The sequence below is a fragment of the Alligator mississippiensis genome, chromosome 1, assembly GCF_030867095.1.
Source record: "Alligator mississippiensis isolate rAllMis1 chromosome 1, rAllMis1, whole genome shotgun sequence".
Lineage (NCBI taxonomy): Eukaryota > Metazoa > Chordata > Crocodylia > Alligatoridae > Alligator > Alligator mississippiensis.
This window is the reverse complement of record NC_081824.1, coordinates 74,042,203-74,054,377: the sequence shown is the minus strand read 5'-3', so window position 1 is coordinate 74,054,377 and position 12,175 is coordinate 74,042,203. Positions and strand designations below refer to the sequence as shown.

The following is a 12,175-nucleotide window of genomic DNA, read 5'->3' as shown; positions in this document are numbered from 1 at the left end:
CGGTCAACCCTGTCACACAACCACAAAATGCTCCAACCTGCCACAAGGAAAGCAGGGAGACAATAGTGGCCAATGTCCTGCTGTTTCAAAAGTTATTAAATACTAATGCATTGTACCCCTGTGATAATACTGTGTTTTTGAGTTCCCTCACTGACTCTGGCCAATAAGCAAAGGGAAGAGTTAACAGCTCTCAGATTTGAAGAATCTGTAGCATTGCTCTCAAGGGTACCTTGTTTTGAAGGTCATCAGGAGGCTGCTCAAGAGCTGCTGTTGTGCGAGACTGCAGAAGAGAAATGGGGAAGCTACAAAAAATGATCTATATTCCTGCTGACTCTATATTCAACAAGCAGGTCAGAAGAAACCAGACTAGTTTGAGGCGCACACACATGAACTGATTCCATCTATCAAGGCCAAATGCACTGCCTCAGATGTTTGAAGGCACTGAGGAAAGCAAAGAGTGCTGTCCAACAAATCTCAATATGTTGCACTAATGATTATTGCAGGGGTGGGTAATTATTTGGGCCTGAGGGCCACAGGGGGGGCTGGTCAGTCCCCCCGCTCTCCCCCTGGCAACAACTCACCAAAACTCCCTATGGGGCTGTGGGCGGGCAGGGAGCAGAGTTCAGGAGCGGTAGATGCAGGTGAGGCTAGTATCACGGAGCCGGGTTGCAAGGCAGTGACAGCTTTGTGGGGGCAGGTTGGGTCAGGGGACGGATGGTGGCTGGGAGCTGGAGCTGGAGCCCCATGCACTGGGTGGGGCACGAGCTGCCAGACTGAAGCTGCTCACCCAGAGTGGTGTGGAGTGGCAGAAGCAGGAGCCACTGCTGAAGACAAGGGGAGCAGAGCAGCACCTGGCTGCAGCTGCACCAGGAGCAGCCATGCTGGAAGCTGTGTATGCTGGTTAAGGCTGGGCTGCTGGCACTAGTGGGAGCCTGGCATGGGCTGCCCAAGTGCAAGCAGGCAGGGTTGGCCAAGTGCAGTATGCTGTGGGACAGCCATGGGCCAGATCCAGCCTGAGGATCATATTTTGCCTACCACTGGATTACTGGTTGCAACTGTGCAAGGAAATTCAATCTGCATTTGACACTGGAAACATCAGAGGCATGTATGATGGAATCAAGAAAGCAATAGGTCCAACTGTAAAGAAGTCAGTTTCATTAAAGACACCATCAAGAGAAGTCATAACAGATGGAAATCAACAGATGGAAAGATGGGTAGAACATTATCTTCAACTCTATTCAAGGGAAAGTGGTGTCACTGACACAGGCCTTACTATCACTGACAGTCTGTTTGTCCTAGAAGAGATTAATAATATTTCAACTATTGAGGACCTACAAAAGGCCACAGACAATCTGGCCATTGCCAAGGCGCCGGGAAGACAGCATTCCTGCAGACATGATCAAGTGCAGGAAACCTGTGCTTCTTCCCCACCTATGAGCTTCTTACACACTGCTGGACAGTAGGGTCAGCGCCACAAGATATGCGAGATGCCAATATAGTTACTCTGTACAAGAATAAAGATGACTGCAGTGACTTAATAACTATCACAGTATTTCACTACTAAACACTGCTGGAAAGATCATTGCTCAGGTAGTGCTCAGAAGACTTCAAATCCTTGCTGATCGTATTTGTCCTGAGTCAGTTGCAGTATGGCTTCAGAGCTAATAGGTCCACCATAGATATGATCTTCTCACTCCAACAAATCTAAAAAAAAAATGTAGGGAACAAAGGAGACCCCTCTATATCACTTTCATTGACTTGAGTAAGGCCTTCAACCTTGTCAGCAGAAAAGGACTTTTTAAATTATTGGAAAAGAATGACTGTCCACCAAAATTCCTAAGCATAATCCGCTCTTTCCATAATGGAACGCAGGGAACAGTCAGCTATAACATATCAACATTTTTGCGAGATGAAGTGGAGTCAAGCAAGGTTGTGTCCTTGCTCCAACCCTGTTCAGGATTTTTTTTCTCTTCTGATGTACACTTTTGGGACTGCCACTGAAAGAATTTATCTACATAAACATTCAAATGGAAAATTATTTAACCTCACACACCTTAAAGTAAAGACCAAAGTGCAGAAAATTTTGATTTGTGAGCTGCTGTTAACTGATGACACTGATAGCCCACACAGAGTGAGTCCTTCAAAGCCTCATTAGTCACTTTGCTCATGTTTCCCAAGAGTTTAGTCTTACAATCAGCATCAAGAAAACCAATGTTATTAGCCAAAACACTAATTCACCACCGATTACTATAGGTGAAAATGTATTCATAGATTCATAGATTGTTAGGGGCTGGAAGGAACCTCGGAAGATCATCAGGTCCAGCCCCCCTGCTCTAGGCAGGAAAGACAGCTGGGGGTCAAGTGACCCTAGCAAGGTGACTGTCCAGTCTCCTCTTAAAGATTTCCAGGGTAGGTGATTGGCACCACCTCCGGAGGGAGTTTGTTCCACAATCTGGACACCCTGACTGTGAAGCAGTTTTTCTTAGAATTGAGCCTGAAGCGGTCTTCTAGGAATCTGTATCCATTACTCCTGGTCTTCCCCATGGGTGCCCTGGTGAACAGTTGTTCACCAAGCTCTTGTTGTACTCCCCTGATGTAGTGGTAAGCTGCTATCAAGTCCCCTCTCAGCCTTCTCTTCTTTAGGCTGAAGAGGCCCAGGTTCCTCAGCCTCTCCTCATATGGCTTGCCCTGCAAGTCTCTGATCATATGGGTGGCTCTTCTCTGGACCCTCTCAAGTTTTTCCACATCCTTGTTGAAATGCGGTACCCAGAGCTGGATGCAGTACTCAACTGCATTCTCACTAGTCCCAAGTACAGTGGAAGAATCACTTCCTTGGTTTTACATGAGATACATTGATTGATGCATGCCAGAGTGTTGTTTGTCCTGCTGGCTACAGCATTGTACTGACGGCTCACGTTCATACAATGGTCAGCTATTACCCCTAGGTCCCTTTCGGCCATGGTGCAAGTCAAATTGTCGCCACCGAGCCTGTAGGTATGTTGGAGATTATTCGCCCCCAGATGAAGCACTTAACACTTCTCAGTGTTGAACCTCATCTGGTTCCGATTCATCCATCTCTCCAGTCTGTCCAGATCCGCCTGTATCTGCAGCCTATCTGCAGGTATGACCATGTTCCCCCATAACTTGGTGTTGTCCGCGAACTTGGCCAATGCGCTCTTCACCCCGACATCATTGATAAAGACGTTGAAAAGCACCAGACCAAGCACGGACCCTTGAGGGACACCACCCGCCACTTCTTGCCAGGATGACACAGATCCATTCCTGAGAACTCTCTGGGTCCTACCTTGCAGTCAGTTTCCCATTCACTGAACTGTCAAGCAATTAAGCCCCACCATCTTCCAATTTTCCCATGAGGATATCATGGGATACTAGATCAAAGGCTTTTTGGAAGTCTAGGTATATAACATGGACCTCCTCTCCCATGTCCATGTGGCGAGATACCTGGTTGTAGGAGATAAGACTGGTAAGACAGGACCTGCCCGTGACAAAACCATGCTGGCTGTTGTTCAGAATCCTAGCCTTTACGAGTGAGTTGCACATAGACTCCTTAATGAGTTTTTCTAGGATTTTCCCTGGGATAGAAGTTAGGCTGGCTGTCCTATAGTTACCCAGGTCCTCCCTTTTCCCCTTCTTGAAGATGGGCACAATGTTGGCCCTCTTCCAATCCTCAGGAATCTCCCCTGAGCACCACGAGTTTTTAAAAAGATTCGCCAGAGGTCCCGCAACGACCTCAGCCAGCTCCTTCAGCACTCTGGGGTAAAGTTCATCCGGTCCTATCGGACACTGCAAGCTAATTTATGTACCTTGCCTCCACTGTTACCAACAACCTGTCACTTGAGGTTGAAATGGATGCCTGTATTGACAAAGCTTCTGTTATCATGAGCATGCTGAACAAACAAATGTGGAACATCAGCAAACTGATTGTTAAGTCTAAGGTCAAAGTATCTGCTTGTGTCATCAACACCCTTTTATATGGCAGTGAATCCTAGACCACATACTTTACTAAAGTAAAGTGCCTCAACAGCTTCCACTTCTGTTGCCTTCACCGCATTCTCGAAGCTTCCTGGCACGACAAAGTTGCCCACGCTGAGGTCGTGGGATGTGCCAACGTTCCGAGCACCCGCACTCTTCTCAGTCTCGGTTGACTTTGATGGCTTAGTCTCCTGAAGAGAATGGATGATGGCTGTATACCCAAGGATCTCTTGTATGGAGAACCCGTTACAGAAAGAAGACCAAGCGGGTGTCCTTATCTTCATTTCAAAGATGCTTGGCAAGAGAGATATGAAGGGAATGAACACTGAGTCAAACAACTGGGAGAAGACTGATGAGGATCGATTTAACATGGAATAAAGGCTTTTGAGGAAACAAGAGTCCAACATGCAGAGGAAAGAAGAAAACTCAGGAAAAAACCCTGTACCACATTCAGGATTGCTCAATACTAACTTCATATATGATAAGTGCAGAAATAACTGTCACTCAAGAATTGGGCTCTACAGCCACACTTGCAGATGTTCAGCAAGCTGATGCCTCAGTTGGAGCAAATCTAGTTCTGTGAGACACAGAAATGCCTACTACTTATTTCAGCCCTGAAGTAGTACTCTGTGTTTTACATGAGGTAGCTTCACTTTTCTGTTGACAGATTGATGAAATTGAGCTTATTTGCTAGCACTCTATTTTCCTTCTTGCGCGCAGTGCAGAGGGTTGGGGGAGCGCACACTTGCTGCTGCAGCCTGTGGGGCACGTGGCCCCTGACAGCTTAGAAATTGGTTAAGCCTGATTCTTAAGGACTGCCTCCCTTCTGAAATGGACATTGAATCCTAAATGGATAGAGAACTCTTCAATCTGAGACGTTTTTGCTCAAAATCCAAAATATTTAAAACAACCAACCATCCTTGACCATCAATATGCTAAAGACCGCACCTTCATTGCACACACTGAAGAAAATCTCCAGATTGTACTGGATTTTTTCACAGAAGCCTACCGAACTTTGGGCCTCTCTCAACATCAAGAAGACCACTGATGATGCGTATGGGATGCACGTGCATCCCCTGAAAGCGCCAGCCGTGAAACCGGAAGTGCACTTCTGGTTTCACTGCTGGCTTGGTGATTAGCTGCTGAGAGACCCCTCCCCCCCGCCGTTGGCAATCTGGTGCCCCCCCAGACTTGGGAGGCACCAGTCGCCCATGGAGAAGACTAACATGCTTGCATGGCAAGCCATACAAGGAAAGGCTGAGGGACCTGGGACTCTTCAGCCTAAAAAAGAGAAGGCTGAGAGGGGACTTGGTAGCAGCTTACTGCTATATCAGGGGAATACATCAGGGGCTCAGTGAACAACTGTTCACCAGGGCACCCTTGGGGAAAACCAGGAGTAATGGCCACAGACTCCTGGAAGACAGTTTCAGGCTTGACACTAGGAGAAACTTCTTCAGAGTTAGGGTGTCCAGACTGTGCAATAGGCTCTCTCTAGAGCTCTCTAGAGGTGCAATCACCTACCCTAGAAATCTTCAAAAGGAGACTGGACCGTCACCTTGCTGGGGTCACCTGACCCCAGTTGTTTTTCCCGCCTACTACAGGGGGGCTGCACCTGATGATCTTGTGAGGTCCCTTCCAGCCCTTACAATTTATGAATACTGTATATACTCCGGGCCATGAATGTAAACCTACTCTTCAAATTACCATTGATGAAATAACCTGGAGGTAGCTGAGCACTTCCCTTACCTTGGTAGCCACTTCTCTCAGACAGCAAACACTGATCCATCACAGGATCCACTGAGTAAGCACTTCCTTCGGGAAATTGTTCTGGTGTATTTTTTATTGATCCAGAAAGACACTAAGACTTGGCTCTACAATGAAGCCATCATCCTCACTCTCCCTTCTGGATGTGAAACATGGGTGACCTACCATTGTCATCTCAAGATCCTAGAGAGGTACCACTAATAATGCCTCTGGAAAATCTTCTGAACCAAATGGAAAGATCACTGCACAAATGCTAGCATCCTTGCTTCCTTTCCTTTTTTGGGTCCTTGTGACAAGGTATTTAACAGAATTCACAGATTCTTTGGAATCTGACAGGCCATGCCATGAGTGTTTCTGCTATGGCCTTGAACTTGCAACCTCTGTGCTGTCAACCATGTGCCTTAGTGGCCACATAACCCTACCTCCTTAGCATCCTTGCTGAAGCCAATGTTACCAGCATTGAGTCAGTGATCCTCAAGCACTGATTTCACTGGACCAGACATTGTGTGCGTATGCCCAACTCCCAAAACAAGTGCTCTACTCCCAGCTTAGTTGCAGCCTGAGATCTTGTCACTATGGCCAGAGAAAACAGAACAAGGACACACTGAAGTCACACCTCAAGAAAACTGATCAAGAGCTGGAAGGACCTGACTGCTAACCGACTACAATGCATCGCAACCTCAATCAAGCAGCAGCCCGCTTTGAAATAAAGCGTCTTGTCCTCAAAACAGTGAAGAGACAGCAGAGGAAGGAAAAGGAGAGAAATCTTAGCTCACAGCCTACTGTCCCCTGTGGAAAGATCTGCAGGTGGATCTGTAGCTCAAGGATTGTACTCTTAAGTCACCTCAAGACCCATCAGTGAGCCACAGTAGAGATCATCTGTGAATCCAGGAATTCCCAATAACAAGTTGGACAGTCCTGGACCAGATGACCCCCTGAAGTTCCTCCTAGCTTTACTTTTATAAGATTCTAACCGCCTTTCTCAGTTTCAGTTGTATGCTTATTCTATCATACATAAATTATCATGTTTAGATAATTGATGTTTTGAATTCTCTAGTGATTTTTTTCTGGCACCACAAAGCCAAAAGCATGAAGTTAAGAAGGTAAATCCTCCAAGGCAAGCTATTATGTTACCAAATTATCCCTCTGACATTATTCCCTTTGGATCTGACACTTTTGATCATACATCAAAGGAAGCTGAGGCTCACCATAGCTTCATTACACTTCTCAGTGTTAGGGTGAGATTCTGTTTCATTGCAAACACATAACTGTGGATAATTTAAGTAGTAATACTTTTCAATTTTTATTAACTCATTTTAACCTAAAACAGTTTATTTCACTCTTTCTTGTAAAACATAGTACCTATTAAAAAAAATTCTGCTTGAGACAGCTTCCAAAAATCAAAACATTACTACCAAACACTTTTAAATCCCATATTCCAGCTGCCACATAATTTATGAATGCCCTGGAATCACTGCAATTTTATTTAGCTGCCTTGTATGCAGCTAACTTCTAACAGCTGTGAATATTTCTTTGTGAATGCTGGCATACACATCCCTTCCCGAGTCAAAAATGTACTCCTGGAAAAGTTTCCAGTTGAATTTGTAATGCCTATAGAAGACTCAACAAATATGCACTGGTAAACAGTCAATCAGAAAGTGTACTTTTGGAATCGCACAGAATATGCTGATTCTGTCAATACACATTTTTGTCTAATGGCTGGATACACCCTGTGTCTATTTGGCATACATATCTTTGAGGTCTTTCTAAGACAGTGATTTTCAGTCTTTGGATCGTGCATCCTACCTCTTTCTGCCTACACAGCCCCATGGTCCACCTCCCATGACACACCATGTAAGCTACCTGTTATGTCACAGCTCATCTCTCCTCAAGTCCCACAGCCCCATATCCCTCCAGCTCCCAATCCTTCCACTCACTTCCAGCACCCTGTAGAGCTTACCTGTTCCCTAACCCCATAACCAAACTCCACAATACCATGCACACACCACAGCCTTCCCACAGGCAGGCTGCTCAGGCACCTGAGCTAGCTCTGGAACAAAGTGCATAACTATGTTTGTGGGGCCCATGGGCTGATTAGCTATGCCTCTCAGCAGAACTAAGTAGCCTGCCAAAAGTAGCACTGCCAACTCCTGTTTGTTAGGTAATTATGTAGGGACCTACTTAAGGCACAGTTTCACAATTTCATGAAAAAACAGTGGTTTACTATGATCACTGCAAAAAAGGCACTTCCTGTGATTTTGCGGGAGATCTCCTGAAAAAAATAAAAGGTTACTGGAATACAAAGGAAGTATGGCAATCCTTGCAGCCATAGAGCATGTGGTTTGAGAGAGAGCTACTGAGGCTGAGTTAGTGATGTAGACTCAATAAATGCGCCAATCAGGTAAACAAAAAGGTTTCAGCGCCATCTTTTAAGAAGCCAGATGTAATGCTGCAGCAATGCTGCAGTCTGAAGATTATAATGGCCTCTTGGCCAATCAGTGGCAAAGGTGGGGCCACCAGGGCCCCTTGGCCAATCAACAGCAAGGAGGGGCTTGCTGCAATAAGGACTGCAAAATCAGCTCTGCATGCTGCAAGCAGCCTGTGAAAAACCATTTGCCTGGCTGCGATTTAGGTAGGTCCCTAGTGATATGTCCACTGGAGATGAAGGGCTCAAGAACAGGGCATGAGGCCCAACTTGGAAGCAGCCTCCTAGGCAATCTTCTGGCTCTGAATCTTATCAGAGGACTTGCATGAGTGTAGTATAGACAGGGTATGCTCAATCCCATCGTCCTGATGCCTGTCACTGAAATAGTGCCCATAAGCACTTAGTCTAACAGACCGGACGGACTATTCTTCATTGTTTTAAAGACAAGCCACTCTTTCACATCTACTCTGGTGAGCTATTTCTATTAAATGTAAAAAGTAAAGGTACGTATAACAGAGTAGAGAAAGAGAGAGAGAGAGAGAGAGAGAGAGTGTGTGTGTGTGTGTGTAGGATGAGGAGACAGTGGAACTTCTTGAAGAGTGGGACAGAAAGCAGGGGCAGAGAGCACATGACAAAATGCATGCAGCAGAAAGAATGGTGCCAAACCAATGCCTATATTATAAGTTTTGGAAACTTCTTAAGGTCACTGATGATGGCTCAACATTTGTGGTGAAAAACAGCAAGCCAGAAGACAACCACTTCCTTAAAAGCCAGTTTTGTAAATAAGGGAGCAGACGTAGTATCCCAAAGAAAAGTCTAGATGACTAAATTAAGAAGCACTACAGTCTTCAAGCCCAGCTATGGACAGAGCTGGTCACAAGACCAATGCTATTCTAACTCACCAAGGTTTAGTCCAGGGAGGTCAGGACAGAACAAATCTCTGTGAGGAATGATCTTGAAATTCCTATATGAACTGAACTATGAAGTCAAGAAAAGAAGATGATAGTGAAGAATAAAGAGGAATATCTCTATTTTTATCTGACTAAAGGAATTTGGCATAACAAGCTGCTTGTGATCTACTAGGTGAAATCCATCTTTCATTGTTATGGAAACTTACCACATTGGTTGCAATATTTGTAGGTAAAACTTCTCATTAAGCCAGCAAAATTAAAATATTCCCTATTACATAAATTTCATCTAGCATAATTCATAATACAAATGCATCAATACCTAATATTCTAGACATTTTCCCCCAGAAGAGGAGGAGAAATAAGACTGGAAATGGTTTATATCATCTCCCCCAGATTTTTCTGGAAGGCAAGTGATCATATTACACCCCAGCAAGAAGAAAAGTAACCCTCATGGTTATTCATGAATAGGGATGGCGTCTGAAGGAATAAAAATACTAATTTTTACATGAAAACGTATTGTTCAGTGATACCATGGCAGGATTCCTGTTCCTTGAAGGAATCTGCCATTTGGTGAGGAAGAGAGGTTTCATATCAACATAACTCCATTATTTGCTCTTCTGGTTTGGCTTAGTACGCAGGTGGGCAACATATATCCCTCGGGCTGGATCCAGCCCGTCAAGGAATTTTATGTGGCTCATAGCAGGTTCCTTGGCCCCGCCTGGCCCAGGCACAAGGGGCAGCCCAGGCTGAGGCACATGCAGCTGGTCCTGCTGCCCCCAGGTGCACAGCAGCTGGACACACTTTCTGGCAGCCCCAGTAGCAGTGGCTCCTTCCAACTGCTGCTGCCAGTCTCTGCTGCCATTGCCGGACCCAACCCCACTGCCTGGGCACCCTGGCCTGTCCAACCTGCACCACTGCCAGGGTTGCTGGACTGAGCAGGGGGGTAGGGTCTCCATGGAAACTGACTGGGACCTCTGGGGGCAGGATGCTCACAACAAGGCAGATGGGAGGGGGCCATGGGTGGGCAGGGAGCAGCGTCTAGGAGTAGGATGGACAGGCGGGGGCCGGAGCCAGGATCATGGGGTGGTGACAATGTGGGGCTGTGCTGGAAGTGGATCACAGCTCTGCTCCAGGCCCTGGCCCCATGCTGTCACTGCCCCATGATCCCAGCCCTGCCCACCTGTCCCACTCCCTGCCCGCCCATGGCCTCATCCCATCCACCCGGCCGAGTGTGCTCTGCCTGCCCGCTCTGGAAGTAAGTCTAGCTATCACACCATCCCAGCACTGCTGCACTCCTGGGGGTGGTGGGACTGGCCTTATGTGCCATGGCCCGGGATGGCTCCTGTGCCTGAGCTGAGGGCCACTAAGAGAGTTTTAGTGATCTGTTGTGTGTCAGGGGGGAAGTTGTGCTGACTTGGCTCACCAACAGCTCACCAATACTCCCTAAGTGACCTTCCAGCCCAAATAACTGCCCCGCCATGTAGTAAACCAGGGGAGGATTCATTGTGATTCATTCCTTTCAGGATAGGAGGTGTGTATCTCATGCTATTTCTGTTCTTAGCATCTGGTAACAAATAAAGGAATACATTATGGTTAGGCTAACCAGATCAAATCCCTTGAATATTTGAAAATGCGCTGCCTGCTGAGCTTGCTCAATAGGGAAGTAAAGGGTGAACTTTGCTATATAAATCCAAACTCTGCCAAAAATTGCAGTTTCATGGCTATGTAAGTGCCATTTAAATGCATAAAAAAGAATAGGTTTTTAGCCCCAAATTTCATATACAGTCAAACATACATTCTCACTGGGAAATACAGCTGGCAAAGGTACAGGAGGTCTGAGTCTTTCCATGCTGCCTGCTCTCTTTGCTGTGTAGGTGATGCTTTGAATCACACACTCTTGCTGTAGTTCTCAGTCACTGCCACCATGTTTTATGCACATAGCACAGTGCAATAATAAAGGGATTCCATCTGGACTGTAGCAACTAGATCTTTATTAAATGCACTGTGTTCAGTGCTGCCATTTGTAACCGTGTAGTCCACTGCACTCAGTGCTGTTGCTCACTCCCCAAGTGTATAGAGCTTCTTGGAAGCTTACTGGTGTCACCTTCCAAATTATCCCTCCTACAACTCCCATTCCAACCTGCAGGTTGTTATAAAGATGACCAAGACCAACTGGATATGAATTCCTTGTGTCATGGCACCATTCTCAGATGCATCATACATACAGTAACATTTTTCAAAGGCCTATTTTTCATGTGCAGTAGTGTAAGGCATACATTGATAAAATCAATCAACTGAATCAAGGTAGTATGGCTTTCATTTTACAGCGGCCAAATCTCCAGCTGTTTTAAATTAGCATAGTTTGATTGCAGTCAAAGTATTTAGTTAGCAGTAGATCATATTTTCTCAAATTCTCTTACTTCAATAAGGATTTCCTTTAATTAACGATCAGTTTTTTCAACTGACAATCATTTTAAGGCCTATTGTAGAAACACTTTCAGTAAGAGGAAAATTACCTGTATACAGAAATGTGTTTGTATGTCCCCCAACAACAATATCCACTCCTCTCACTTTCTGAGCAATTTGTTGGTCCACCATAAAGCCAGAGTGTCCTAGTGCAATAATTTTGTTCACTCCCAAATCAATAAGTTTGTCCACTTGTGGTTGCAATGCTTCAATTTCATCTTCAAACATGATATCATCTCCTAAAAAACAGATATTTATTAATGCTTACAGAAGTAGGAAAAGAAACCTCTAAAATAATTTATAAGTGGTGGCTGGATCCAGTAATACAATGGAGGCCTTCAAAGTAAAGGTACATACATCAGTACATATCGGATAAGCACCGATATAAAGAAAATTGACATTATCAGCAATCAACTTTTTTGGCCGATGTGGCCGATAATGTTGCCAATAAATGCCCTGTGCACAGGTCACCAGCAGCGCAGCCCACCAGTGTGGAGAGCAGCGTCAGGCTGGAGGTCTGTTGTGGGGGAAAGGGTGGGGGAGAGAAGGGGTGTGGGGGGACAGATTGAGGCCCACACAGTGAGGAAGGGAGGGAGTGGGGCTGGGGCAGGGACAG

The 12,175-nt window shown here is 45.7% G+C and overlaps 2 protein-coding genes across 5 annotated transcripts in view; one reads left to right on the top strand and one right to left on the bottom strand.

Moving 5' to 3' along the window:
- Positions 1-12,175, bottom strand: part of NT5E (5'-nucleotidase ecto) — a 77,321-nt gene that overhangs the window by 49,843 nt on the left and 15,303 nt on the right. For all 4 annotated transcript variants that reach the window (XM_059731809.1, XM_059731797.1, XM_059731804.1 and 1 more), the window contains exon 3: positions 11,610-11,798. In XM_059731809.1, the coding sequence (XP_059587792.1) occupies positions 11,610-11,798 (189 nt within the window). The remainder of the gene's footprint in view (positions 1-11,609; positions 11,799-12,175) is intronic.
- Positions 1-12,175, top strand: part of SNX14 (sorting nexin 14) — a 119,398-nt gene that overhangs the window by 102,638 nt on the left and 4,585 nt on the right. The gene's annotated exons all lie outside the window — the stretch shown is intronic.